Source organism: Thrips palmi, unplaced genomic scaffold, assembly GCF_012932325.1.
Source record: "Thrips palmi isolate BJ-2018 unplaced genomic scaffold, TpBJ-2018v1 HiC_scaffold_16, whole genome shotgun sequence".
Taxonomy (NCBI): domain Eukaryota; kingdom Metazoa; phylum Arthropoda; class Insecta; order Thysanoptera; family Thripidae; genus Thrips; species Thrips palmi.
The window spans coordinates 4,338,626-4,365,598 of record NW_023144625.1 but is presented as its reverse complement, the minus strand read 5'-3'; the positions used below and the strand labels follow the sequence as shown (position 1 = coordinate 4,365,598).

The 26,973-nt window shown below is 42.3% G+C and overlaps 3 protein-coding genes across 3 annotated transcripts in view; 2 read left to right on the top strand and 1 right to left on the bottom strand.

The window, feature by feature from the left end:
- Positions 1 to 210: 210 nt before the first annotated feature.
- Positions 211 to 16,241, bottom strand: LOC117642410. The gene is made up of 12 exons (XM_034380595.1): positions 16,183 to 16,241; positions 14,519 to 14,561; positions 13,328 to 13,587; positions 12,378 to 12,534; positions 10,786 to 10,922; positions 9,706 to 9,900; positions 5,513 to 5,668; positions 4,689 to 4,830; positions 3,828 to 3,965; positions 2,626 to 2,778; positions 1,980 to 2,164; positions 211 to 530 (listed from the first exon to the last, which is right to left on the bottom strand). The coding sequence occupies exons 2-12, from the start codon at positions 14,541 to 14,543 to the stop codon at positions 396 to 398; spliced, it is 1,683 nt and encodes a 560-aa protein (XP_034236486.1). The 5' UTR covers positions 14,544 to 14,561; positions 16,183 to 16,241; the 3' UTR covers positions 211 to 395.
- Positions 16,242 to 16,850: 609 nt separating this feature from the next.
- The window catches only part of LOC117642411 (dynamin-1-like protein), a 34,446-nt gene continuing 24,323 nt past the window's right edge, over positions 16,851 to 26,973 (top strand). Inside the window, exons 1-9 of the mRNA XM_034380596.1 lie at positions 16,851 to 16,944; positions 17,272 to 17,378; positions 17,551 to 17,657; positions 18,600 to 18,613; positions 18,942 to 19,132; positions 19,264 to 19,474; positions 19,646 to 19,746; positions 20,052 to 20,198; positions 20,286 to 20,458. Coding sequence (XP_034236487.1) covers positions 17,277 to 17,378; positions 17,551 to 17,657; positions 18,600 to 18,613; positions 18,942 to 19,132; positions 19,264 to 19,474; positions 19,646 to 19,746; positions 20,052 to 20,198; positions 20,286 to 20,458 — 1,046 coding nt within the window. The 5' untranslated portion in view covers positions 16,851 to 16,944; positions 17,272 to 17,276. The remainder of the gene's footprint in view (positions 16,945 to 17,271; positions 17,379 to 17,550; positions 17,658 to 18,599; positions 18,614 to 18,941; positions 19,133 to 19,263; positions 19,475 to 19,645; positions 19,747 to 20,051; positions 20,199 to 20,285; positions 20,459 to 26,973) is intronic.
- On the top strand, positions 21,126 to 26,844 carry LOC117642416. The gene is made up of 10 exons (XM_034380599.1): positions 21,126 to 21,249; positions 23,873 to 24,086; positions 24,170 to 24,511; positions 24,593 to 24,730; positions 24,815 to 24,961; positions 25,085 to 25,177; positions 25,251 to 25,298; positions 25,372 to 25,622; positions 25,703 to 25,868; positions 25,983 to 26,844. Exons 1-10 carry the CDS (start codon positions 21,235 to 21,237, stop codon positions 26,105 to 26,107), a joined length of 1,539 nt encoding a protein of 512 aa, XP_034236490.1. The 5' UTR covers positions 21,126 to 21,234; the 3' UTR covers positions 26,108 to 26,844.

Here is a 26,973-nt window from a genome sequence, read left to right as displayed (position 1 = left end):
TTTGCTTACTCACGTCAGAAGAGTAGCTGGCTACGTTTGAATTTGCTACGTGCTTACCAAGCAAAAGCATAGCGTCGCGTCTATCTTGCAGCTTCTAGTTAGCGTCAACCATGTTCAGTACACTCCAGAGTTTCTACGACGCAGACGCTTCTGCCTCCTCAAATTAAAGATAATGTAAGATTAGGGAGAGTGTAAAAACATAGAAGAGCATCCATACAAAAAATATTATTTGCAATTGCTTTGCAGACATGAATGATACAAAGCGGTCAACCCATGATCAGAGTAAAAAAGTAAAATTAACAGTTATCTTTGAAGTTTGATGAACTTCACGAAATTCAGGCAGGATTGTAGTATTGTCAGTTCAATGCCAAAAGACCGAGGAAGTCTTCATCGAATCATCTGCCGCCGAAAGGATCTTGAATCAAGCTCCTCCTCGCTCCATCTTCGTCTCGGCCGAAGCAGTGAGAAAGAATCTCTTTGTTGACTTGGAGCACTGCTTCTCTATACTTGCTTATCTGCAACATGGTTTCCTGCGACAACAGAGAAGGGGGGAGGTCAGTCATAAATAATATAACTTACGAAGGTTCACTGGTCGAACTAAGACGTAGCCTTGCGCCTTAGGTGGAGCGAACAGTCGCTACGTGTTCTTGACGCACACAAGAGCCCATGCATTCGTCCCCTCCCATTTCAATGCTTGCGGATAAAAATGCGTCGAAACTTTGAGGCCTCGTCAGGAGGCGCCTAAAGGCGCTACGAAAATTAAAGCAAGCGCCAAAACGCGATTAGTTTCACAAGACCCCTGAATGACGGTGTAGTCAAGGCAACGTGATTAACGCCTCAAAGAAAAGAGTTTAGACACAGATTCAACGTCAATGCCATGACACCCTGTGTGCCGCGCACTCTAAGAACCGTACAAAGTATTTTGATCATTCTTAATGTACAAACTGTAAAAATTGTTGTATAAGAAATAGTTTGTAAATTGCGAAATATTTTCTTTGAAAGCTTATGCGTGCTCAAAATACTTTAACAACACTGGTATTTCTAATGTGATAATTTTCATACAATTTGCTGCGCTAAAAAGGCTTATGTGATTCCCTCAAATTATCGCATCTGTGGCAGCAATAAAAAATTATCGCATTAAAAATGTGATAAGTCTTTATGGTTTTGGCCGGTCTGGGCCCAGATTATCACCGTTTTGATGTGATAAAATGATAACTACGCTAATAAAGCGATAATGCAATGCAATAGTTGTTGCACTTATAATACCATAACTTTTTCATGGCGCTACTATTGCAATAAAAATATTGTTGCTTTTTAAAATAGTTCATTATTACACTTAGAATATCAATGAAGCCTCTGTGTACGGCCTAAAATAGTTTCTAAGGTTTTCAGAGTGCGCGAAAAACCTGACTTCCGCTTCAGTTCTTCTGGGCCGTGTTGGCTTTGTGTACTCTACACTGTTAAAAAATGGTTGTACAGAAACAATCAGATGAGTGAAAATTTAGTCGTTCCAAAACATAGAATTTCATCATGAACCAAAGCGAAACAAATGTCATTGAGTCTAGTAAGCGACATTTTATCGTTGAAGAAGAAAATTCTTGTTATCACTCTTTACGATACAATTTGTGAGGAAACAACATCTTTTGCAATTATCTACTCAGTAAAAGCATATTATGAATAATCATCTATTTTTTTAAAAAACCATGCAAAATAAATTAAGCGACAAAAGTACTCTATGAATATTGTCGCTGACATTACAAAATTTCTTTTGGACTTTAAATACTTGTCGTTGATGTATTATTGTTGGTGCGTTATTACAAGTTAGTCTTTGTGAAATTATCCCTTAGTTCCAATACGACTACGGTTTAACAAGCTATTCGTTCCACAACAAATCTTGTTGCTAAAAAAGTAAGCGATAAATGTGTCGCTAAGTTACAACAAAATTTTTATCAGTGTAGTTAAAAAGCAGTGGCACCTACCCGCATGGCAGACGTGCATGCAAGACAGAGCATCATGGTTTTTCGCTCGGCCACCCGAAGACGACGAAGCGCGAGGCGGCGTAGCTCCAACAGCAACATGACGCGCACCTCGCTGGGGCCGGGCACCAGCCTGTCCACGGCGCGCAGCTGGTCGCGCACCACCACCTCCCAGCGGTCCAGCTCCACTGGAAAAAAAAGAAAGAGAAATCAAAGCCAAACAGATTGGCTAAGTTTTAGCGATGAAGCATACCAGGTCATTCCATTACAAAAGTGTCTAAGTTTCCTTTCGGCAGCCTTTCACCGTAAGACATTTGTTGTCCATGGACATTTACAGTGTGAACACAAGTAAGTAGGTACGTCCCTACTGGTTCCTGGCTTTTGGATTACTTTTGTTCTTTACTCGGCGACGAGCGAAAGCGTCTGGCGCCATGGCTGTCCAAGGAAGAGCTGGTTGCACGCTTAAAACCTGACGAAGTATTTTGAGCATACATAGTACAAACTAATTTACTTTACGAAAAAATAGTTCGTAAAGCATGAGGTATTATCTAGGAAACATATGTATGCTCAAAATACTTTGTTTTATCAAACTGCTTTTCTTTGTAAGACTCAAAATAGTTCGTAAGGTTTTCTCAGTGCGCCTACTCACCGTTCGTTGCCTTCTCGTCGGCCCTCACTTCATACAGTTCGTCCCTGACGTAGGCCCTCGCCCGTAACACCAGTCTGTGGGTTGGGTGCAGCGGGCCGCGAGGGTACGTTTGCTGCTCGATGAACTCCAGAAAAGCATTGTACTGCCGACGACCTGGCAATCACAACGTGTTAACGATCAGTGACCTGCACACTGTGGCAAATAGGTACGGAAAATTCTGTCAATTTTTTTGCCAGGATTCTCCGTAGCCCTCTTATCAACATTCTCCTTAGGCTCTTACAATCTCCGTAGGGCCGTACAGTATTCTCCGTTGGACCGCACAGTATTCTCCGTAGGACCTGAAAGACTGTACGGTCCTACGGAGATCGCTCTAAGGTCCTACGGGTGCGGTCCTACGGAAAATACTGTAAGAGCCTACGGAGAATATTGACAAGGAGGCTACGGAGAATTACCACAAGCTGTTTACAGAATTTTCCGTAGCTTTTCGCCACAGTGCATAAATGCTGCAATGGGAAAGTGGAAAGAGTGAGGGCCCGTGGCGACGCAGACACAATGAGAGAGTTATTTTCTTCCATTGGCTTGTAAAGAACGGCAGAAACACGCACCAAATGCTTAGGTGTACGTGTAACTTGTGCGATTTTGTGCATACGTGAAATTTGCATAATATTGTGTAAATTAAATGCAAATTTGCACGAAATTTTGGCTTATTGTTACGCAGGTTCAAAATCATGCATCACCACGTTCAAAATTCCACCTGAACATTTAGAGTGCACTTCTCGATTTTCCGAAGGACTTCCTCGAAATCAGCCGTGTTCTTACTACACTCTCATTCCAGGAACTGGAGATCACGTTGTGACGAATGTGACAGACTGTCACGTTCCTTAAATCATTGTGTCGCATTCGTTTGGATGTGAATCAGCCATAGAGTAAGTGGCTCATTCAAATTTTGATGGATGTGACGCAATGCTCAAAGGCACGTGATATTCTTTTCACATTCGTTTCAACGGTGTCACGTTCCAGGAGTGAGAGAGATGAAGGCTCCCTGCCTTCAGTTAAGACATTGGTGATTTCCAGTTCCAGGGAAAACAAGTAAAAAGTGTAGGACCCGGGCGTAAGACATAAAGGTGTCTCACGCAAAATAGTGCGAGGCTGTCCCACACTTGGATTTGCAGTGTGCACCCGGTGGCACCCTCTGGACTCACCAATCTCATGCAGACGGTCCTCCGCCTCCTTCGTCAGGGACTCGACCTGAGCTGATGTCTTCTCGATGTCACAACCCTCACACCTCCAGAGGCTGCGTGCGTCGTTGACCGGCACCAAGTAGCACAGCTTCTCTTGTCCTGACAAGGAGCGACGATGCGAGGTGAGCGGCGAGTCAGGACACCGAGCACGGTAAAAACGGTACCTGGTTGTCCCAGGAACCCTCTGGAAATCGCTTATGTCATTACCATGGGCTTCCTGGCAAAGCTAGGTACCGTTTTTACCTTGAGGCATGTGGTTGTGCGTTACACGATGGGTCTGATACACAATAAAGTGATTCGCAAGATTCTGTTGATTACGTGTAAATTTACAAAAGTAAAAAAAAAGTAAACACTTTTAACATTTATTCGGTACTTCAGGAAGAGACCCCTGGGACAATTGTTGCTGAAGAAACTTTCGAGAATTTATGATGGTAATTGACAAAGATACTTTGTAACCAGCACTAAAATATAAGTCCTAATTCATGAAGGGAGTGAAAAAGGACTCTTGAAAGTCCTGTTTAGTCCTGATTTGGAAAAATCCAAATTTGATCCCGTTTTTATGAGTCGGTAATTTTACGCAACTTCTGAAACTTTAAGAAATAATACACCAGGTAGCCTAGGATAAAATTGACGTCATATTCGGACTTGTCGGTTGTGTACACAGCATTTGTCAAATGTATCGTTTGCTGAAAACTAGGCGATACGCGTCTGTTTGATTCGCAATCGGCACGCATCGGGAGCCCTCGAAGGCGCTTCGACATGGATTATACCTCGCCGAGGAACGGTAGTAAAACGGGACTTTGCACACCAAGTATCGCGTACCTGCACAGTCGGGACAGCAGGGTGATCCAACGTACATCCCGAGCTCGGTGGGGTCACTACAGCGTTCGCAGTTGCAGACGAAACCCCAGTGCACCAGAAGACAGTCGCGGCGGGTCGCAGTGTCATCGACCCACTGGCAGCCCTAAGAAGGAACGAGACACATTCACTGAACAGAGAATCATACACTCAAAAAAGCGTGTACGAAGCATTTGCTTTCACACTTAGAACCCTGCAAAGAACTGCTCGTTGTAACACACAAAGAAAACGGAGGTTTCGCAGCTTACGAAGAAAATAGTTCGTAAGGATTTGGTTTGTAATACAAAGAAAAAAAACCCTTTGTAGCCTTTGAGGAACTTCTTCGCAGCCTACGAAGGATTTTTTCTATGAATTACAAACAATATCCTTTAAATTACAAACGATTTCCTTCGTAAGCTGCGAAGCCTCCGTTTTCTTTGTATTACAAAAAGCAATTCTTTGTAGGAATTTATCTATGTTGTAACTACACACTGTGAAAATTTGAGTCATCACTTGATGACAATTTCAAGGCTAATTTTCCTTACAACAATGTCATCAAAAAAATTGATGACATTGTTGTCACGCCCATGCAATAAGTATAGGAGCTTTGATGAAAATGTCATCAATTTGTGATGAGATTGTCATAATTCGAAATTGACGAAAATGTCATCCGCGTTTTTGTCATCATAAAGTGATGACAAATTTTCACAGTGCAAAGAAAATTATGGCATTGTAGAATTGCTTCGTATTACAAAGAAACACTTGAGTTTCACCATTGCACCTTGACAAGGACAAGCAAAAGTCCTTACCTGCAGCATGTTGGTGATGAATTCACCCGCAGCAATGTCCCTTGCTGTCACCACACCATACTCCTTCGACTCAGAGTTCAACGAGATGTCGTTAGAGTTGGGGAGGCAGCTGTGCTTCCTCAGCTGCATGCCAACAAAGAGTGCACCCCAGTGGGCCTAGAACAGGGAACCAGGGTTGAGAAAAAGTACACAGAACTCGTTGACACACTGCGTTTCAAGAGATCCATGAGGCGGAAGAAGGGGATAGCCCAATTTTCATTATTTTTTAGGAGAAACAAAAACTGTTTGCAGGGCAATTTTAAGCTAGTGAAATGAATGATGCAGATAGAACCGCCAAAACGGTTTGAGATCAAAAATATGCGCGTGGTCTCATTCGATATAGTGCGTCATTTTCTACAAGATAAGATCATCAAATATTTTCGTCCCAATATATTTACCAAAAACCCTAAGAAAAGACTGTATTTTAGGTGGTTTTTAGGGTGTTTTGGGGGGTTTACTCTGAAGATATTCGTCGGAGGTCAAATCTGAGGTCATATTCTTGTTCCTTGACCAGTTTTAGAGGAAAAGATGGGTCATTCCATATAAGATTTACACGGATCTGGGCGACCATTGACGATTTCGACCAAATTTGGCACGAAGGTAGCCCTAGGGGTCAGGAACATGCCCATAAATTTTTAGGTCGATATCTCAAGTGGTTTGGTCAGAATCGGCATTTTAATTTTTTACTCTTAAAAAATTTGTAATTTCTTCAAAATGGCTCTAAAAGGCCATTTTTTGTCGGATTTTCATGCGGTAAAGCTATTCCGACGTAAAATGCGACGAGGAATCCGAATCTGCCCTCAGATTTGGTCTAGCGTGATTACCAGTGGAGTAAATTGCGAAAAACATGAAAATGAAGCCTTATTTCACGAGCCTGTCTACCCTAGTAGAAAATCCAAATCTGCACTTCCGAACAGGCTAAATTGTAGTTCATTTCATGGGCTTTCCATATCTGTATTCAAAAATAGTGGGTGTGGCCCTCCCTTAGGAGCTGTAGGCCGCAATAAACAACTCTGCACTCAAATTTTGACTAAATAAAATGCACATTTTTGAGCTTTGAAGCTCAGGGGTTTGAGCTACACTCGTGCCGCTTATACCATTCAAAAGGGAATTTTGAGACGAATCCAACGGTACCAATATGAGCCCGATCGGGTAAGTGGATCCCAAACTGCGCCCAAATGCCGCTAAAATTCAAAATTTGCACTAGATGTTTTTCCAATTAAGAAAGTAAGTAAACGGCAGCATTTTAACTTGTCAAATGTGTACTCATTTACTCAAAATTTCATAAGCTTTCGATTGGTATATAGAAAAAGTTGGGTTTCGTGCTCTAAACACAAGATTTCTCAATTTTACTGAAGCTATGCACGCGAATCGGCTCAGACGCCCCGTGCAGGTAGGCAGCCCATCCGGCGCGCAGGCTTTCCGTCTGTTTGGGGTTGTTTGGCTGTACCCGCCCCATCCCTCGCTGGACCCCGCCCCACTCGCCCCTCTCCGGACCCCACCCCGCCCAACCCCCTCACCCCACCCCGCCCAACCCCCTCACCCCACCCCCACCCCGCCACCGCACTCCGCACCTTCAACTCACTTCGGCGTTTAGGCTTCCGCGTCCATCTCCCAGCCGGCAGTCTCTTGGAGTGTCTAGCTTTGTTGTTGCTTGTCGATATTGTTTTCAACAACATATAAAAATTTCAACAAGCGTACCTCGTCTGGAGACCAGCAGCAGGCAGTACCGTCATGGATCGAGGTATGTGTCTGTTTACACCTCTACTCCTAGGTTATGGTGTCTTTGTTGTTGTTTTGCCTCAGTGATTTTCTTTGCTTATTTAGGCTCTTTCCATCACATCGAATTTTAATAAGCTCTCTTTGGTCTTAAGGGGGGACCCTGGTGAAAAAATAGCCAAAATTCCAAAAATAGTATTTTTAAAGTTTATAGATAAAAATGTGTATAGAAGGTTTCAGTTTCAACAGGTTGAACACCTTTAAGCTAAGTGGGTAGTTTCTTTATCATTTGGAAGGAAATAACATTGAGATCAGTTGTCGTTGGCTTCTACGCTCAACTTCACAGCTTTGCTCAGTCGACAAAAAATTTTGTCGTAGAAAGACTTTCTGCGTTCCTGGTTGACACCTACATGAGTCGTCTTGCATGAACTCTATTCATTGATGACTTGTCGACAAATTTTAGTGACAGAATCTCCTTTTTCAAGCTTTTAGGTGTGTTTAAAAAACAGTAGGGCTGATATCAAGATTCCGTCACTAAAATTTGTCGACAAGTCATCAATGAATAGAGTTCATGCAAGACGACTCATGTAGGTGTCAACCAGGAACGCAGAAAGTCTTTCTACGACAAAATTTTTTGTCGACTGAGCAAAGCTGTGAAGTTGAGCGTAGAAGCCAACGACAACTGATCTCAATGTTATTTCCTTCCAAATGATAAAGAAACTACCCACTTAGCTTAAAGGTGTTCAACCTGTTGAAACTGAAACCTTCTATACACATTTTTATCTATAAACTTTAAAAATACTATTTTTGGAATTTTGGCTATTTTTTCACCAGGGTCCCCCCTTAAGACCAAAGAGAGCTTATTAAAATTCGATGTGATGGAAAGAGCCTAAATAAGCAAAGAAAATCACTGAGGCAAAACAACAACAAAGACACCATAACCTAGGAGTAGAGGTGTAAACAGACACATACCTCGATCCATGACGGTACTGCCTGCTGCTGGTCTCCAGACGAGGTACGCTCGTTGAAATTTTTATATGTTGTTGAAAACAATATCGACAAGCAACAACAAAGCTAGACACTCCAAGAGACTGCCGGCTGGGAGATGGACGCGGAAGCCTAAACGCCGAAGTGAGTTGAAGGTGCGGAGTGCGGTGGCGGGGTGGGGGTGGGGTGAGGGGGTTGGGCGGGGTGGGGTGAGGGGGTTGGGCGGGGTGGGGTCCGGAGAGGGGCGAGTGGGGCGGGGTCCAGCGAGGGATGGGGCGGGTACAGCCAAACAACCCCAAACAGACGGAAAGCCTGCGCGCCGGATGGGCTGCCTACCTGCACGGGGCGTCTGAGCCGATTCGCGTGCATAGCTTCAGTAAAATTGAGAAATCTTGTGTTTAGAGCACGAAACCCAACTTTTTCTATATACCAATCGAAAGCTTATGAAATTTTGAGTAAATGAGTACACATTTGACAAGTTAAAATGCTGCCGTTTACTTACTTTCTTAATTGGAAAAACATCTAGTGCAAATTTTGAATTTTAGCGGCATTTGGGCGCAGTTTGGGATCCACTTACCCGATCGGGCTCATATTGGTACCGTTGGATTCGTCTCAAAATTCCCTTTTGAATGGTATAAGCGGCACGAGTGTAGCTCAAACCCCTGAGCTTCAAAGCTCAAAAATGTGCATTTTATTTAGTCAAAATTTGAGTGCAGAGTTGTTTATTGCGGCCTACAGCTCCTAAGGGAGGGCCACACCCACTATTTTTGAATACAGATATGGAAAGCCCATGAAATGAACTACAATTTAGCCTGTTCGGAAGTGCAGATTTGGATTTTCTACTAGGGTAGACAGGCTCGTGAAATAAGGCTTCATTTTCATGTTTTTCGCAATTTACTCCACTGGTAATCACGCTAGACCAAATCTGAGGGCAGATTCGGATTCCTCGTCGCATTTTACGTCGGAATAGCTTTACCGCATGAAAATCCGACAAAAAATGGCCTTTTAGAGCCATTTTGAAGAAATTACAAATTTTTTAAGAGTAAAAAATTAAAATGCCGATTCTGACCAAACCACTTGAGATATCGACCTAAAAATTTATGGGCATGTTCCTGACCCCTAGGGCTACCTTCGTGCCAAATTTGGTCGAAATCATCAATGGTCGCCCAGATCCGTGTAAATCTTATATGGAATGACCCAGATCAGATTTTAGCCCTCTATTGTGAAGAGTGTGAAATAAGGTCAATATGCCCAAATTCGTGTTTTTTCTCCAAAAGTTAAACTAAAGTTAGCCGTATCTCGGGCAATAAACTTTTGCCGAACCTAATATTTTGGCTTTAGACTCCCCTTTGGTTAGTTCTTAATCGGAGAGGGTCCGTGTGGTCCGTCTTAGTTGATTTTGCTCACACACACGAGGTAAGGCTTCTAAGAATGATGCCGTGACTGACCTGCTTGGCCACGTTGTCCCACCGCTCCGGGCTGGCGCCCGTGATGTCCTCCGCGTGCATGGCGGCGATGCGCGCGGCGCGGCTCAGGTCGCGCTCCGAAATCCACGTGACTCCCACGACGCGCCGCACGTAGCGCACCACGGCAGCCATCACGATCTGCATGGCCGACACCCACTCCTCCGCGTGGGGCGACGCCTGCGCAGACCAAGCATCTCAGAAGAATTCAACAGCCTTGCGCACTCTGGAAACCTCACCAACTAATTTAGAGCTTAAGAAGGAAAGAAGATAATCTAGTCACACCGAAGTATTTTGAACAAGCTTACAAAGAAAATACTTTGTCCTTCATGAACTATTCCTTTGTACAACAAACTATAGTGCCTTAGTTGTGCTCAAAATATTTCGTAAGGTTTCAAGCGTGCATTCAAAAAAATCCGTGCAAAGTATTGTCCGGTATTGTATTGCGAACTCTCTGCAAACTGTTATCGTTGCATTGTGAAGTATCACTTTGCAAATGGCGAAGAAATTGATTTGCAACGTTACAAACCATTGCTTTTCAAAGTTACGAACTTCCTTCTTTGTACCTTGTGACTTTCTTTGTAACTATTTCTTCGAAGGAAAAAGTTCGTAGGGTTGTTCGCAGGTAGACCGACTGACAGTAGTCGAAGTTGCCCATTGACGATTGGTATGGTTTGAACACTGCAAACCCAAAGGCAATACTTTTGGTACCTTTCTTGGCGATACAATTGAGTATCGCCAATAAACGGCCTTACGGAAAAGTATTGCCTTCAAAACGGCAATACACAAAAGTATCGCCAAAATTTGGCGATACTTCGGAGTATTGCCACGATTTGGCATTAAACGTTGGACAAATCAAGGGGACAAGTCCTTAGTTTAATGCCGCGGTTTTGGCGATACCCAAAAGTATCGCCAAATTTTGGGGATACTTCTGTGTGTCGCCCTTGGGCAATACTTTTCCGCAATGCCGTTTGTTGGCGATACTCAATTGTATCACCAAAAAATGAACTTAAGTATCGCCTTTGCATTTGCAGTGAACCCAGTTCTCTGTATTATTATACCTACCTTGAGCCCCTGCTCGTCGAAATTCAACTCCCGGTCCAAATGCTGAAGTAGCGGGTTGTTCGGAAATGCAACGGCGATTCGCAGAGTTGCCACAATGGCACCAAAGACGGCGCCACTATTCTCACCAAGGAACTCGGCTGGTGACAGAATGGGAAGTAAAATACACACTGGAAAAGGTGCTACCTAGCCTACTGAAGGCATAGAAATACACTGTTTAGAAATTTAATTGCGTTTTCATTGCATGGTAGTGAAGCTATAATCATTACAATGAATTTAAAGTTTTCATTGCATAAATATCATACAAATTTTCATTACAGTGTTATGAGTGAATGTAATGAAAATTTTAATGACGAAAATGTAATGAAAATGAACAAAGTTGACGCAAATTACGCAACTTTTCGTTTCAATTTGACATAGGTTAGTGTGGATTCACAAGGACTTTGACAGCAGAGAAAAGGTAAACATTGAGTGACCAAGGACGACTTAGGTCTGAGGCAGTTGAGTTGCATGAGTGAGGGAGATCAGGTGTTGACCCTAGAAAACGGCAGCCCGTAACGCCTTCGAGCAACATCAGAAAAACCTATTTGGTCACTTCAAATATCAATGTGCCAAAACAATTATTGACCAGGCATGCTCGAAACATTTCCTGTAGTTTTATCACGCAGTGTATGGAATTGCACGAGCACGAGTGGTGCGATGTCTTAATGTATTGCACTGTGCGTGCTATGCATTAAACTTACGAATTATTTTAGGCCTCACAAAGAAAAGCATCTTGTAATAAAATAGTATTTGGAGGCTTCCAAAGAAAATAGTTCGTAATTTACGCACTACTTCTTCGTATTACAAAGTGAATTAGTTTGTATTATGTATGCTACTTCGTAAGGTTTTGGGTGTGTGGAACCACACACTGTTAAAAAATGGTTGTACAGTAACAATCAGATGAGTGAATTTAGTCATTCCAAAACATAGAATTTTATCATAAACCAAAGCAAAACAAATGTCGTTGAATCTAGTAAGCGACAATTTGTCGTTGGAGAACAAAATTCTTTTTATCACACTAAACGATACAATTTGTGTGGAAACAACATCTTTGGTCATTATCTGCTTATTTAAAGTATATTATGAATAGTCATCTATTCTGTTCTTTTAAGTCATACGAAAATTAAAAGTAGATTAAAAGTAGATACCTCAAGTTGATTAAAAGTAAATAAATTTAGTGACAAAAGTACTCAATGAATACTTGTCGCAGACATTACAAAATCTTTTTTGACTCACAATACTTGTCGTGGACTTACAACATTTGTTGTTGGTCAACGACTTGTTTTTGAAGGTGGACTGTTAATGTGTTATTACAAGTTAGTTGTTGTGAAATTATCCTTTAGTTCCAGTACGACCATGGTTTAAGAAGCTATTTGTTCCACAACAAATCTTGTCGCTAAAAAAATGAGCGAAAAATGTCTTGCAAAGTGGCGACAAAATTTTTATCAGTGCAGTGAATCCCTGCCCAGGGCAACTTTTCACATTTTCCTTGACCCCCTTTTCATTCCCTTGAGCGGCGTGAAGCTCGTAAACGCAGATGCGATTTGACTTACATTTTTCCACTTGGTACTTGGCACGCTGGAACACCTGGCACTCCACCTGATGGGCGCTGCCCCGGCTGCAGGCCTCGTCACACACCGGCAGGCCGCAGCGGCGGCACTGCCGGGGCGGGTCCTGGCCCAAATCGGCGCAGCATCCCACACACAACACCTGCACCAACAAGACGGAGGGATCGGTTAGAGTCTTTGAGGTACGGACTTTAGATACAGTTAAAAAATGTCACGTTCCTTTGAGAAAAGTGTCACGTTAGTTTGAATGTGAATAAGCTAATTTATGGCTGATTTTCATTCAAACGAGTGTGGCACCACGGGACATTTCGTCAGAATTGTTTCAACGTGATGTCACGTTCCTGGAATGAGAGTGCACTCAGAAAACCTTTCAAATTATTTTAGGCCTTACAAAGAAACGTAGTTTGTTGTTACACGGTGAAGACGGTTCCTGGTTTTCCCAGGAACTCCCTGGAAATCGCATATATGTCTTTACCATGGGCTTCCTGGGAAAACCAGGTAGCGCTTTTACCGCGTACTGATTATTTTGAGCGTTAAGATATGAGCTTACAAAGAAAATACTAAGAAATTTACAAACTTTTTCTTCGTATTACAAACTACATAGAATACCATACATGCTCTACAAACTGAGGTGTGTAATGCGTCTCTAGACGCATACTTACTTGCAAGCACACACCTACAGATGCATACTTAGCTGAGTACACGTCTACAGATGCACACTCAGCTGAGTACACATCTGCATATGCATACTTGGATGAGTAAGGTATGCATTTGTAGATGTGTACTCAGCCAAGTATGCATCTGTAGACGAGTACTCAGATGAGTATGCATCTGCAGAGGTGTACTTGCATCTGTAGACGCACACTGAGTACACACTTCAGTTTGTAGAGCGTGCTCAAACTACTTCGTAAGGTTTTGCGCGCGTGCACACGTACCGCTTCCAGGTGGTTCCGGTAGTAGTTGAGCGTCGAGGCGGGGAAGGTGAGCGTGGGCCGCTCCCGCATGATGAGCGTGCCTGCGGGGATGTCCCTGGTCGCCACGACGTAGCCGTCGCGCAGCTCGATGCAGCCGCAGCTGGGCTTGTGTCGCCGCCAGTGCTTCTTCTGGTGCTCCTTGCCGCAGTAGTAGTGCACGCGGCAGCGCGCGCACGGACGGCCAGCCTCGCCGCACACGGCGCACGGCCCGGTCGCAGCGTCTGGGAAGCCACACTCGTAAGCACTCTTAAAAGCCTACACTAGTAGCCAACGAATGTGACGTCATATTCGTTGGAGTGTTAATTTTATAACGTTCTTTAGAATATTATGGCACATTCGATTGATTCAACGTGACTCGGCCGTTTAAGTAGGGTGTCACATTCGTTTCAACGTGGATTAACATTCAAACGAACGTGACAAAATTAACACTCCAACGAATATGACGTCACATTCGTTGGCTACCAGTATACGAAGCATTTGCTTCATGACTACGAAGAAAGTGAAGGCATTGTAGAATTGCTTCGTATTATGAAGAAATGCTTCATATTACGAAGGTTTTTTCTTCATAATACGAAGCATTGCTTCGTAGATTTTACAATGCCTTCATTTTCTTCGTATTACGAAGTGGTTCTTCGTAGACTTTTTACTGTGAGGACATGGTCCAGAAAAGAAGTTCAAGACAACTGTTCTACTTTTTACACTCAGATGTACTTAGGATTTTCCTTTGTATTACTTAAGAAGAAATAGCCCATACACTGGAAAGCCTTGCGGTTGCTTGCCACTAAAATTGGCAAGCCGTTTGGAATGACAAAGCTGGCCAGCTTGGCCCGCAAATACTCCTCGCAACAGGTCAAAGCTTGGCACTCAAAACACCTTGCCAAATTTGTTGCAAACAAACTAACAGCTGGCTTTGTAGTGTAATACGAAGAAAACGGCTCAAGCATTACACGATGGAAGTTTTCCTTCGTATTACGAAGATTTCTCTATGTATCTTGCAATTAAAAGACAGACCGTATTTTCCAAACTTCTGCTGAACATGGATCAGGTTAACCAGACTTCTGTTGGACATATACTCTTACTTCTGATTCCGAGCACTGTAACAATACCTCCCCAATTCATGTGATCACCGAATTGTAGTGCAGTTTTACTTACTGTGGCTGAGAGGGCTTGGAGACATCGTAGTGAAGTTCACGGACTGAAAAGAACAAACCAGTTGTAACAAAATTTAACATTCACAGGGGCATTTTGCACTCTCATTCCAGGAACGTGACATCACGTTGAAACGAACGTGACAAACTGTCACGTTCGTTTGAGCATTGTGTCACATTCGTTTGGGTGTGAATTGGCCGAAAATCAGCTCGTTCACATTCAAACGAACGTGACACGCAAACGAACGTGACACTTTGTCACGTTCGTTTCAACGTGATGTCACGTTCCTGGAATGAGAGTGTGTATACATCTGTACATCTGTACAATTGTATACATCTGTATTCATTGTATACAGTGCATAATGCGTAACTAGTACAGTCATTCCGACCTTCGAGCTGGAAATAATTGGCGACATGAACCTTGGTGAGCTCAAAGAGCTTGACGAGACAAACACAGTGAGCCATTTCAAGTTTTGGCAACGAGTGGTTCGTTTCATATCGGCGTTTAAAGTTCAAATTTTGGACCTTGTCAGGGCTTAAAAATTGCCTGCAGCAAATACGCTGAGAAAACTTTGAATGCAACTTGATGACAATTTCAAGGGGAAATTTCCTCAGAAGAATGCCATCAAAACATTTTAAGACAAGGTTGTCTGAATAGAGTACATTTATAGTAAAAGGTGTACCCACCAAAAACAGAAAGTCTATAGGGGCAATAGTTTGGGAGATAGTATTTTCACTTCACAGTAAGAGTGTGAAGACGCTAATAGGGCATTCAAGTCGTCACCGATCGAGGAACAAGAAGAAGAACAAAACCGGAACTGTCAACATACCTAACCTCGCAGACCTATGTGAGGGGATTAGTTTTGCAGTTTTCCGAAGCGCATCTCCTCCAAATGCAATACCGGTATCGTCGATTTCAAATACTTTGCGACAGAGAAAATTTGACAATATGCCTCACTTTAACCGGGCTTGCTACCTATACCTACCCCGTTTCTGCCCGGGCAGAAACTGGACTGCTACTCAATGGCTGATTAACATTCGGATGTAAGTCAGCCTGAAATAAGCATATTCGAACAAATGTGACATAATGTTGAAAGGAAGTGACATTTTGACACATTCGTTTCTAAACTTCACGTCAATGACGCAAGTATGAATTGTCATTCCTGACATCCGGTTTAGATATTCTTCTTCCGGGCCACAGCGGATACCCAATCCTTTCGACAGGAGCTACGGTCAGCTTGGAAATCATGATCGAAGTATCAACTACCGGTCTTAGCAGTGAAAATAGTATTAGGTGCTGAGGAACTGAGACGTGTTTCCGATACTTTTAGTTTCCCTCCTTCCTTCACACAGGCTTCTGCCATATGAGTCTTCTATCTACCTTGATGCTATGCCAAGACGCTAACGTTAAGCTGCAACGTAGGTAGAGTGAGGTGTCAAGAGAAATGCTGCAGACACTTTCCCCCTGAACATCCGAGTCACGATATAGAAACGCCGTGATCCAAATGAAGAACGAGGAATACAAGAAGCACCGGAAACAGTTTCCGAGACAGTTTCAATTGGAGGTTAGGTCAAAGACGGCGGGTTGTGGCCGGGACGGGCGGATTAAGGTGGAGGTGGAAGAGGACCGGAAGTAAAATGACTAAAATCGGAAGTTAGAAGCAATACCCGCCCTGGCTGAAGAATTGCGAGGGAAAAGCTTTCCTCGCCCACTATGATTCCCTTGAAGTCACACGCACCTGATGTCAAACTTTGGTCGCACCAACACTCAGAAAGGCACAGGATTTACTCCTGCCTTCCTATTTTGGTCGACACGATCTGCGTGATATTAATCGACGATCGATTCTTGCAATGCTGATCGGCAATTCAGTGTCAGGGAGCAAGCGGCAGGCCAGCACGATAGTCATTGGCAATAGGATGTTTCTGGAAAGGTCTGGACCAACAGCCAGAAGCCGCGATCCTAGCCTGAAACTCATCTAACTCCAAGGCGTAACGGTCCAACTTTTGTACAATTTGGTTATTCATGTAATTTTTATGATACGTTGACTCGTTAGGGCATTCGGAGAAGCACGTTATCTTGTCTGTTTCCTGAACATGTGTCAGCTCTTGGCTTCCGGTCCAGGCCTCTTCTGAAATACCACATTGCAGTTTAAAGCCAATTCAGGCCAGGGTTATGACCTCTGCTTCGCGCTTCGCAATGTGCACTGCGACTGCAATGCGGCGATACATTTCTTTCCTCGGAGATTATTCGCTATCGCCACGCACCAGGCGGGATCACCGGAAGAGGCGGGAAGGAAAACGGCAGGCCGGCAAATCACGCCCTTCAAGTACAGGCCGCCGACGCTTTTGCCGACAGTCGACGCGGGGACCGGCCCGGGGATCTTTGTGGTCCGAATTTGTTCCTCAAAGCTGCTGTGCACCCTGTCACTGGTGAGTTAGTTGTGACCGTTTTGTGACCGGGACCAGCGTCTGGTGCTTTTAATTTTGAATCCCATTTTTTCATACCTGCACTTTGGCCTTGGCCCGTTTTGCAGTTTTTAAAATCACTGATTTGGCAGGTGATTCCACGGCAGACCATCGTACCCCTTGTATTCGATATTATAGAATCAGCTGATAAAAGTGTCGCGATCCTCCCAGGAAAGACTTTCCCAAGTTTTGTCTGGTTCCGTCGCTCAAAATCATATGCGGTGTGAGATCGAATGTCACTTGGTGGGCAAGGAATACCCATCCGAGATTGACGGTATTTTTCTATTACAGCAGAAATGGCGGACCCGATCCAGCAAGTGTTCAAAATTCAACAGGCATTGGCGAAAATAGGAAAGAACTTGATAACTCTACCCCGGCTTGCGGTTCTGGGGAGTCAGGTAGGTTAAAGCGAAGGGTCCACCTCCACCACTCAGGTCCAAAGCGTACACACGATTGATTACCAGTGATTGTCACTCCCCCTCCCCCAAAGGCACGGTGACGTACATGGGGTTGAATAGCATCAGCTTTCGATGTTACTGTTCCTCGTTTATTATCACTTTTGTGTCACAGAGTGCAGGAAAAAGCTCAGTACTGGAGTCCCTGGTAGGTCACGCCATCTTACCCCGAGGGGGAGACATGGTCACCCGTTGCCCCTTGGTGCTGCATCTGAAAAAATGCGATCGGGTGATTCCGTGCGTAGGGGCCGTTTTAGCCACCTAAGAAAGTCAAGTAATCAATCTTGCTTGTTCGGCCGGAATTTGGCCTAGATGGCATCAATTGAACCCCAGGAAGACACTCTGAGCGTGGGCGAGCTAAAAGTTGACTTTCGTTTTCTCCCCCTATAAAATATGACGAAATTAACTGAAAATATGACGGAAATTACGCTTGACGGAAATTACAAACAGGTGTTTCTGGCTCACTGCAACTGCATATCGCCACAGAAATATGCCATAAGTTTGGCACACTAGTTCGACGTCAAGACACATCTTTTCAAGTGTAGGATGTCTTTCAAAACCCAATAGACGAGGAGCGAGAGGGGCGTACGGAAATTACACCAATTGTTACAACCCACCGATTTCACACACAACTTCCACTCGCACACTCACCCCCCTCACTTTTTCGCCACCGAAATTCGTTCTTATGGTAAACAGACCGTGCTGATTCTGAATACGGCGGTGGTTTTGAGCAGGAAGCACTCCTAGTAGTTTTTTTGGTGCTCACTTTGAAACCGCTAAGGTAAAAGTCGGAGTACGGTGGACATTTAGTACGCGTTCTGAAAGTACAGTTCCAATCAATATACGATCTTCAAATTCAAGCAAGATAGTCACTCTTAGTTAAAGATTTGATGGGTGTGTGTGGAATTCGAAGATTTGAATGGAACGCAGGGTTATAGAGCCGCAAAGTTGGTGTAAGGTGCGAATGGACATGACGGAACTTACAAAATCGACCCTTTTGGCCCCTCTCCCGCGTCACATGTTAGCTTTGAAAGTCCGTATACAAAGGGAACAAGCTATTCTAGTGCCAAACAAGATTCTTAAGTGTATAAATGGACTGCACTCGAATAAGTTCGCTCTGGGGAGGGTGTGGACACGAAAACGCCCTCTACGCACGGAATCACCCGATCCCACTCAAGGTGAGTTACGATGCAAACCTAAGTAAGTGTAAGACAAGTCGACATTTTTAAGCGGAGACAAGTTTGTCCTACGCCTGCAAGTGTCGACCACAGCATGTCCAACGGCTTGAAGTGTGGGGCCACAGCTCTGGAACAGGAAACCGTACCGTAGGAGAAGGAGAAGCAGTGCCCTACACTACACGTGCAGGCGTCGGACCATGATTCATAGTCGGACACTGTGTGGTCGACACTTGAAAGGACAAGAAACGTTGCTTGACGTCAATCTAGTGCCATTGCTCATGAAAAACAAGCTTCATTGGCAGCATGTCCATGTATTTGTTGTTGACAGCTCCGTGGGGAGAGTTCGTGCATCATCCGGGCAGAAGGTTCACCCCAGAAGAAATAGAAAGGGAAATTCAGAGGAAGACACAGGACCTGACTAGCCTGGAAAATACAGTTTCCCACACAGAAATATTTCTGACATTTAACTCCCCTGATGTAACTAACATGTCGTTGATTGATCTTCCTGGGCTAGTGAAGGTGGGTGTGACACCACAGACGTAATTTACTAAGAGTGTAACATTGATTTTAAAAATGAAGCTAAAATGATCGCGCATGCATTCATTTCTAAGAAGTGAGAATGGCAGTGTACTTTGCATTCTATTTTCCAGAACGCCAAGCCGGGACAGCCGGACAATATAGCCGAGAATATCAAAGATCTCGTCATGAAGTATATAAAAGATGAACTGTGTATAATTTTAGCTATATCGATTGCCAACGACGATATGGTTAATAGTGAAAGCCTTGCACTCGCTAAAATAGTTGACCCAGACGGATCTCGAACATTGGCAGTGCTAACAAAGGTTGATTTGATGGACCCAGGTAAAGTCATTGCTGTGTTCGTCATTGCACAAGGATGCATTCTTGTTTCGAATCAAGTTATGTCAAAACTTGAAAGTCATGACAAACATCAGGACGAAACAAGGAAAAAAAACTTCTACTGAATTATTTCGAAGCACAGAGAGATATCTCTCCTGAAAATTTTTTCCTCAGTTTCAGATTTACCAGACATGTTGAAAGGTAATGTAGTTCACGTGCGCCGGGGCATTGTAGGCGTCAAAAATAGATCACCAACAGACATGAGGGAAAACACGGTAAGCCGCATCTGTCGTGCCGGGAACCGATTTGCCCTTGAGTGTACTGAATCGATAGAAAGTTAACAAATCGCTAATTCGGCCTTAAGCATTTATCTCGCAATTCGTTTTACTTCAGACTGAACCTTTAGAAGCAGCCCTTAAAATCTGCAATAATTTTCGAACCAGTTAACTCATAATATCCCTAATCTTATAACTTAGCCAAGGTTAAAAATAAGTCATCATTATGATTCGCGATTGATCTCAGAATCGATTTCTCCGTATCTATGCATATGTTGATGTGGTAGTGTTTTTCCTCATTACAGACAATAGCAGCATCACGTGAAATTGAAAGAGCGTGGTGGGACACAAACTTCCCTGATCTGTCTTCCACGAACGGAGTTGTTTTCTTATCAAATAAGCTGCACTGTATGTTACTGGGTCACATTAAGGAAAACCTCCCAGATGTTAAAGTGAGCGAAAGCTGCTTAAAACTTGAATGCTGACTTAACCAATCGCTCCTTATGGATCGAGTTGTTAATGGTTTTTTTTTCTTGTAGTATGTGATAAAAAAAGAACTCAAAAAGTACAGTGACTTGATTCTAGAGTACGGCAATGAATTAAACCATTCTGAACAGAAGGTGTACTTGGAGGGAACTATCCCAGCGTTCGTAAGACAGTTCCAAGATATCTTGTCACTAAGGAGCCTTGTTGGAGGAGCATCCACAAATGGGTAAGTGCACGCTTGCTTTGGAGTGAGGGAAGGGCGTGGACGGTCACTAATTTGGGTCGTTAATTTGGGACAATTTTTCCAACATAGTAATATCCTAAGTCACATCTCTTCTTTCAACCGATTCTGAAGGCCGTGAATTTATAATGCCCTGTTGTTGGGTTAGGAATTAATTTTCACGCCTTTGATTTACCTGTGTACTACAAATTTCACTGGATTCCCAAGGAGAACAAAACCTCATTAAGATCTCATTATGACCTCACTTTGACTCCAAAAAGGTCACGATCGATCGGTGACTTCAATGTGATTTCCAAATGTGTTTGACCTCAATTTGAGCATAAAATGACTTTTATCAGGAGAAACCAATTTGAAGCGAAAACAATGCTTCAATTAGCGTTATTTACACTGCTCAACCATGTCACAGCGCAGGTAAGTGCTTTTCATTAACCCAAAACGTCTTACTTTCGACCTGCGAGCGGAGGAGGATTTGAAGCAGACTAATGTTTGAATTTTCGCGGGGACCTGTCAAGACTACTCTAATTTCCTTATGATATTTTTGTCCATCAATGTACCTCTAAAACTTATTAAATATTATAAATTCAAATTATTTTTAAGATATCATATTTTTTTAAATTTTAGTTTTGACTAAAATATCTTTTTCTGGTGTCCACCGTATTTGTCGTGAGTGCGTCAACTTACTAACTGCGTGTCAAAAACAAGTTTAACCCTGTCAGTCGGCATCTTAGTGAAATTGCGTCGCAATTCGGAAGTGCGGGAAGATGGCCTCTAAACCAGTAAGTACATGATATCAATCAATAAATTAAAATCTCCCTTTGAAGGTGTGCGTTGCTGAAATTGATGACACCGTCGTCAAGAACGTTTCAGTCACTGTTCCATAACACTTCGTGAGGTTATGATTCCCGGCGACGGTGTCAAATCTTGTACTCATATCAGTTTTCTTAGTAAGCTTGTGAAGAACATTCTTTTGCACTTGAAACAAATCGTTTGTAAGAGCCTCTTTAGCCTGCGATGGACTGACATTATGAAAGTAGTGTTTTACATTAGGAATCACTTGAGTTCTTCATCAGGTTGCGAAGAATGTTGTTTGCATTTGACAGTGCTTGTAATTAAATACTTGTGAATGTCATAGGATGTCAGGAGAAAGCGCAGACAGGCAGAGGCTGATGTTCAAAGGAGGCTTCATATCGAGGGTTTACATTTAGAAAATGAAAGTGAAAATGAAGGAAACGAAGGGGATGATGAAGATGACAGTGTTGATGGTCGTGATGAAAATTGTGGAGGCAGTGAAAATGGAAATGGTGACGACAATGAACAAAACGAAAACCCTGATGATAACGAAGGAAATGAAAACTCTGATGTTAACGAAGGAGATGAAATAGGAGAAAACGAATACGGTGATGACAATCTTGAAATTAGAGAAAATGAAGGGGGTGCTCGTGATAATATTTTTGAAATAATTCCTCCCAATAATGCCCCCATTAATGCACCAAACAATGAAGAGTTGCTGGGCAGTTTAAAAAAATGGGCTCAAAGAGGCGTCAGTTTCAGAAAGGTTGATGGGCTGCTTAAAATTCTTCAGCCCTTCCATCCCTTTCTTCCCCTCAGCCACAAATCCCTTCTGGGTACACCAAGAAGGGCAGAATTGGCAAACTTGGGTTCAGGTCAATTTTGGTACAAAGGTATTTTAGTTAATTTAGACCAAAGGGTCACTAGAGAATACCTTGTCAAATATAATGAAATTGTACTTGACATCAACATTGATGGGCTTGAGCCCTTTCCCAAGTCCGACATTCATATTTGGCCCATTTTGGGTAAATTAATGAATGAAAATGAGCCATTCATTATTGCAGCCTACTGTGGAAAAGAAAAACTGAAACAAGATAACTTGGCTGGTTTTTTGCATCAATATGTTGATGAGGTTTCTAGATTTATTCAAAATGGAGTACCTTTGTTTGATCAGAACGTTCCATTTAGAATACGCCATTATATTCTAGATGCACCTGCACGCTCTCTTGTAAAATGCATAATTGCCCATAATGGATACTTTGGTTGTGAAAAGTGTGAAGTAGAAGGAATATATTTGATGAGACGTATGGTGTTTCTTGATATGGATGCCCCCCTCAGGTCAGATGAGTCATTTCAGAATCGGTCAAATCCTCAACACCACAGTGGTCACTCGCCTTTGGAGCAAATTCCAACCAGCATGGTTTCGTCATTCCGTTTGGATGGGATGCATTTGATTTATGCTGGCGCATTTAAAAGGTGGCTTCAGCGCATTGTTGGTGTGCAAAAAAAGAGGAGAGGGAAACTACGGAAAGCTGAGGTTTTGGCTCTTGATGCCAAAATTAAAAGGCTAGCAGTCCATGTACCTTCAGACTTTAAACGACGACCAAGAATATTTAAAAGCCTTGCTCGGTTCAAATGTACTGAGCTGAGAAGAATTCTATTGTATGATGGGCTTGCCATCTTTTATGGCTCTGATGATGAGATATGGAAAAGCTATGTTTTGCTTCAGTCTGGCATCTATATTCTAAGTAGTCCCCCTTTGGCACAGACTATGAATGCTGTTGCAGACTTAATATTGCGCCAGTTTGTTACTCATAGTCAGAGGTATTTTGGCCCAGAGTTTGTAGTTTATAACATTCACTCCCTCATTCACATGTCTCAAGAGTGCCTTTTATGTGGTGAAATCGATTCTTTTGCTGCCTTTCCTTATGAGTCATACCTTGGCGTCATCAAGGAGCTACTTCGGTCTGGTGACAAAGCTCTTCAACAACTTCACAATAGAGACAAGGAACGAGATGGGCATTTGATCGAGCCCATTCCAGAAGATGATGTTGATGTTGCATTGCTGCATGTACGAAATGACTATCAAGATGAATATGAAGGAACTTATTATACAAAAATCAAATTTCGTCAAATTGTGCTTGCTGTGAATGAAGCTGACTGTTGCTTTGAATCTTCTGATGGTGATATTTTTGTTCTGTCAAATATTGTTCACACTCCTACTGGAAGAGTCTCCTTCATTGCCCACAAATTTTTGCTCCTTGATGACATTTACACCTTTCCTCTGAGATCTTCAACTCTTGGCATTTTCAAAGTGGGCAATTTAGATGCATCAAAAACAGAAATTGATTCATCAATGTTTCTTCGAAAGAGAGTGCTCCTTCCAATAGGACGTGATTTGTATGTCACTATTCCATTAGTGCACTCAAGTGTGAATTAAAGCTGATTATTTATTTCCATGGTCAGTTCAATTTAAAATCATTAATACCTTAAAGCAAGATTTATTTTTCAAATTTAGATTTAAAAAGTTGCATTGGATCTTGCTTACTCTATCTAGATTTTTACTTTGGCTGTTCTCTTAATTTTGAATTTCTTTTCCTTTGTTAACAGTTCACGACAGTTACTTTCCTCAATGAGGATCGCACTGAGGAACTCTGCAGTGAGGCAGTACCAAACTCATGGGTTTTTGAACATGGAACAAGGGCCTACTGGCCGGATCCCCCTAAGAAAGGGCACTCCGACCCCAGGAGTAAAATGGTTATGACCCTACAGAAGCCGGACACTAGCTGGCCTTCATACCCTTGTAAAGTCCGTCACTCTTTTGGTAAAGTATATTTGTTGTGGCCTTAATATTTTTTTCCTTCTCTTACTAGTTGTATTGCTACTAATGGATTCATATTATTTCAGACAAATATAAGAAAGCTAGAGAGGCTGCCAACAAACAGAACGATGAAACAGATACAGTAGTAACAGAGCCAAGTGATTTAGAGGGAGTGAAAAGAAAACGGAAAAGGAATACTAGGTATGACAACAGCAGCAGTGATGAAGAAGTCCAAGTGAAAAAGAAGCATAAGCATAAGAAGAAGAGGAAGCACGTTGTGTATACAGATGATGAAGAAGAGGATCAGTCTGTAAGCACAAGTGAGGCAAACCTACAAGCAAAAATTCAGGATCTTCTAAAATTAAAGGAGAAGCCACATTCCTCACAAAGACAACCTGGTAAAACTCTGCTCAAAGTATCTGCCAAAGGTAAGACTAATTCCCTGGTAAATGTAACGTTTGATTATTAAAACTACAGTATTCTCATTTCAAACACTTTTTTTTCCACAGAAAATACTCCAACTACTAGTAAGCAACAATCTAACTCCGATGTAGGAATGGGAATGACAAGCCGTCTAGGTACTCGTACAGTTGTAAGGACTGCTAGCCTTACTCAAATAATTGGCAACACTAACTCAAATAAACGAGGTTAGTTGAAATAATACTTAAATGTTTTATCAAAGATAAGTTTTTAACAAACAATTTTAACTTTCCAACTTTTACATTCTACAGCTGATTTTACTCAGACTTCAGGTCCTGGAGCTAGTTCCTTATCGCCTTGTCATGAATCAGTTCCGGAGACTTTGGGAGATGGTTCCATCACTGAGGAACTAAGAAGTTCATTTTTTGATGCATTAAATGAATCTATACAAAATAAAGGTCAGTGAAAAATAGTTGAACTCATATCAGGATAACTTTGTCACTCATGCAACAATAAATTTCTTTCCTATCTTTTTTTTTAGAAAAAATATTATTATGATTTTTTGTGTGCGTTAATTGCAGATACTGCTTCTCAACAAAGTGGTAGCCGCTCCCCATCAAAACTGTCCACAGATGAAAATGTTGGTGATGCTAATGATGGAGGCTCTGTCAAAGGTATTGCACAGTTTTCCAAGCATTAATTTAGAGACATGTTGGCACTGCTTACTTATTTTTTCTTACTTTTCAGACTCTGAGTCTAAAGGAGCTGCAGGTACTGGCGATGACATCTCTTCCAGTAAGACTTTAACCCTTTATCATTTGTTGCCTTTTGTTGCCAGCAGCATTGTTAAAATTACTTCTTTTTCTAGTAGGCAACCCTCCACTTAAAATGCATTCAACCAAGTCTGTGGAGGAACGAGTCAGAAGCAGTCTAATATCCGAACTCTCTAGCAAAGTAGATATGGTCTTGCTGAACCAGGCCAGGCTCTTTTCCTTGCTTGCCCCTGAGGAGGAATTTGTGGAGAGGCCTCCCAATCTGCCCCCCACTCCTCTCAAAAGTGTCAAGGCCTTCTCAGAGTTCGAAGTTTTTTTAACAAAACCAGTCAATGCTGATACCTTGGTCAGTACCATTTATTCTTTTTAATTTTTTTTTACAATCCACACTCTTATTTAAATTTTAATTAATGTATAAATTTGCAGGTCACCCATTTGAAACTTTGTGTCATGGATTCTGCTTCTGAGAGAGATGCTACTGCAGCTTTATTGAAAATGCTTATATCAAATAATTTGTCCAGAGCCCTCAGTTGGGCTGGGAGATGTGACAAGGAAAAATTCAGCACTTCTAAGCTAATGAATGTAATATCACGTAAGTGTTTGAGCATGGCACATGAACTCTTAAAGGAAAATGTTTTTACAAGTGACTTTTTTTTTCTTTGTTGGTCTTGCTCTCCCTAAAAGTCTGCGCTTTGTTTGCTTTCAGGTGTTATTTTGAAAGTTTTTCCCAAAAGCAGGCTGGTGGATTGCAAGAACAAAGTGCAGAGGTGGCTTGAAACCAGCAGCCAAAGAAAGCCTGACAGTGACTCTGACTCTGAGAAGCTTGATTAATGATTGTTGATCATCATAAGATATATAGTTTACTCACTCTTTTGGCTGCTGTACTTCGCTCCAATTAGGGTGCTGTTTTTTTTTCAATGTCATGGGCGAGCAAGGCATTCATGCATCATTCATATAGCTGCGTTTCTCCTGTCAAGAAGTTTGAATTTTCCCACAGCAATGTAAATGTTTTTTAAAAAGAAGTACTGAGTAGCTAATAATATGACATTAGGTGTGAAGCTGTGAAGTTTTTAGTTTGACTATTTTTACTTTGTTTGTTTTCTAATTGTTTATCATTTGTTCTGCTGCAGCAGTGTCCTTTTGTTTATGTTTTTCTCCCTCATGATATTATTTATGTTGCTACTTTGGAAGTGCCACCTGGACACCGTCTCATGAAGCCTGTGATAAATATGTTTAAGTTCCTTTTCCTCTAAACGCTTCAAATGTTTGGACACCGTCTCATGAAGCCTGTGATAAATATGTTTAAGTTCCTTCTCCTCTAAACGCTTCAAATGTTTAAATAAAATTGTTGTCATAAGTCATGTCATAAGTTGTTAAATTTTTCATGTATCCAATCCTGTTTTTTTTTTTATCTCGAAGCAAAACTAGAAAAGCGCAAGCCTGCACTCTAAGAGGTCATTTCGAGATCATAAATGAGTCTGGATTGACTCTAAAATGAAGTCACTTGCGGTCGTCACATTTGGGTCATTTTGGGGTCAGATGAGCTGAAAATGACTCACGCGTGACGTCACCGCACCTGACCATTTTGAGGTCACGGTGATTTTTTGGAAATGAGCCTCAAGTGAGGTCATTTTGAGCTCATGATGAGATTTGTGTTCTCCTTGGGTTAAGTGCACATCTGTCGGAGTGAGCTTGAT

Bases quoted from the DNA above. Each gene is read 5' to 3' on its own strand.
- LOC117642410 (XM_034380595.1), bottom strand. From the start codon at position 14,543: ATGTCTCCAAGCCCTCTCAGCCACA. The intron at 2,165-2,625 runs GTGAGTAGGCGC...TTTTTTTTCCAG, and splicing joins CGACGAGAAGGCAACGAACG to TGGAGCTGGACCGCTGGGAG. The intron at 531-1,979 runs GTAGGTGCCACT...CTGTTGTCGCAG, and splicing joins CATGCACGTCTGCCATGCGG to GAAACCATGTTGCAGATAAG.
- LOC117642416 (XM_034380599.1), top strand. The intron at 24,087-24,169 runs GTAAAGTATATT...ATATTATTTCAG, and splicing joins TAAAGTCCGTCACTCTTTTG to ACAAATATAAGAAAGCTAGA. The intron at 25,869-25,982 runs GTAAGTGTTTGA...GTTTGCTTTCAG, and splicing joins GCTAATGAATGTAATATCAC to GTGTTATTTTGAAAGTTTTT.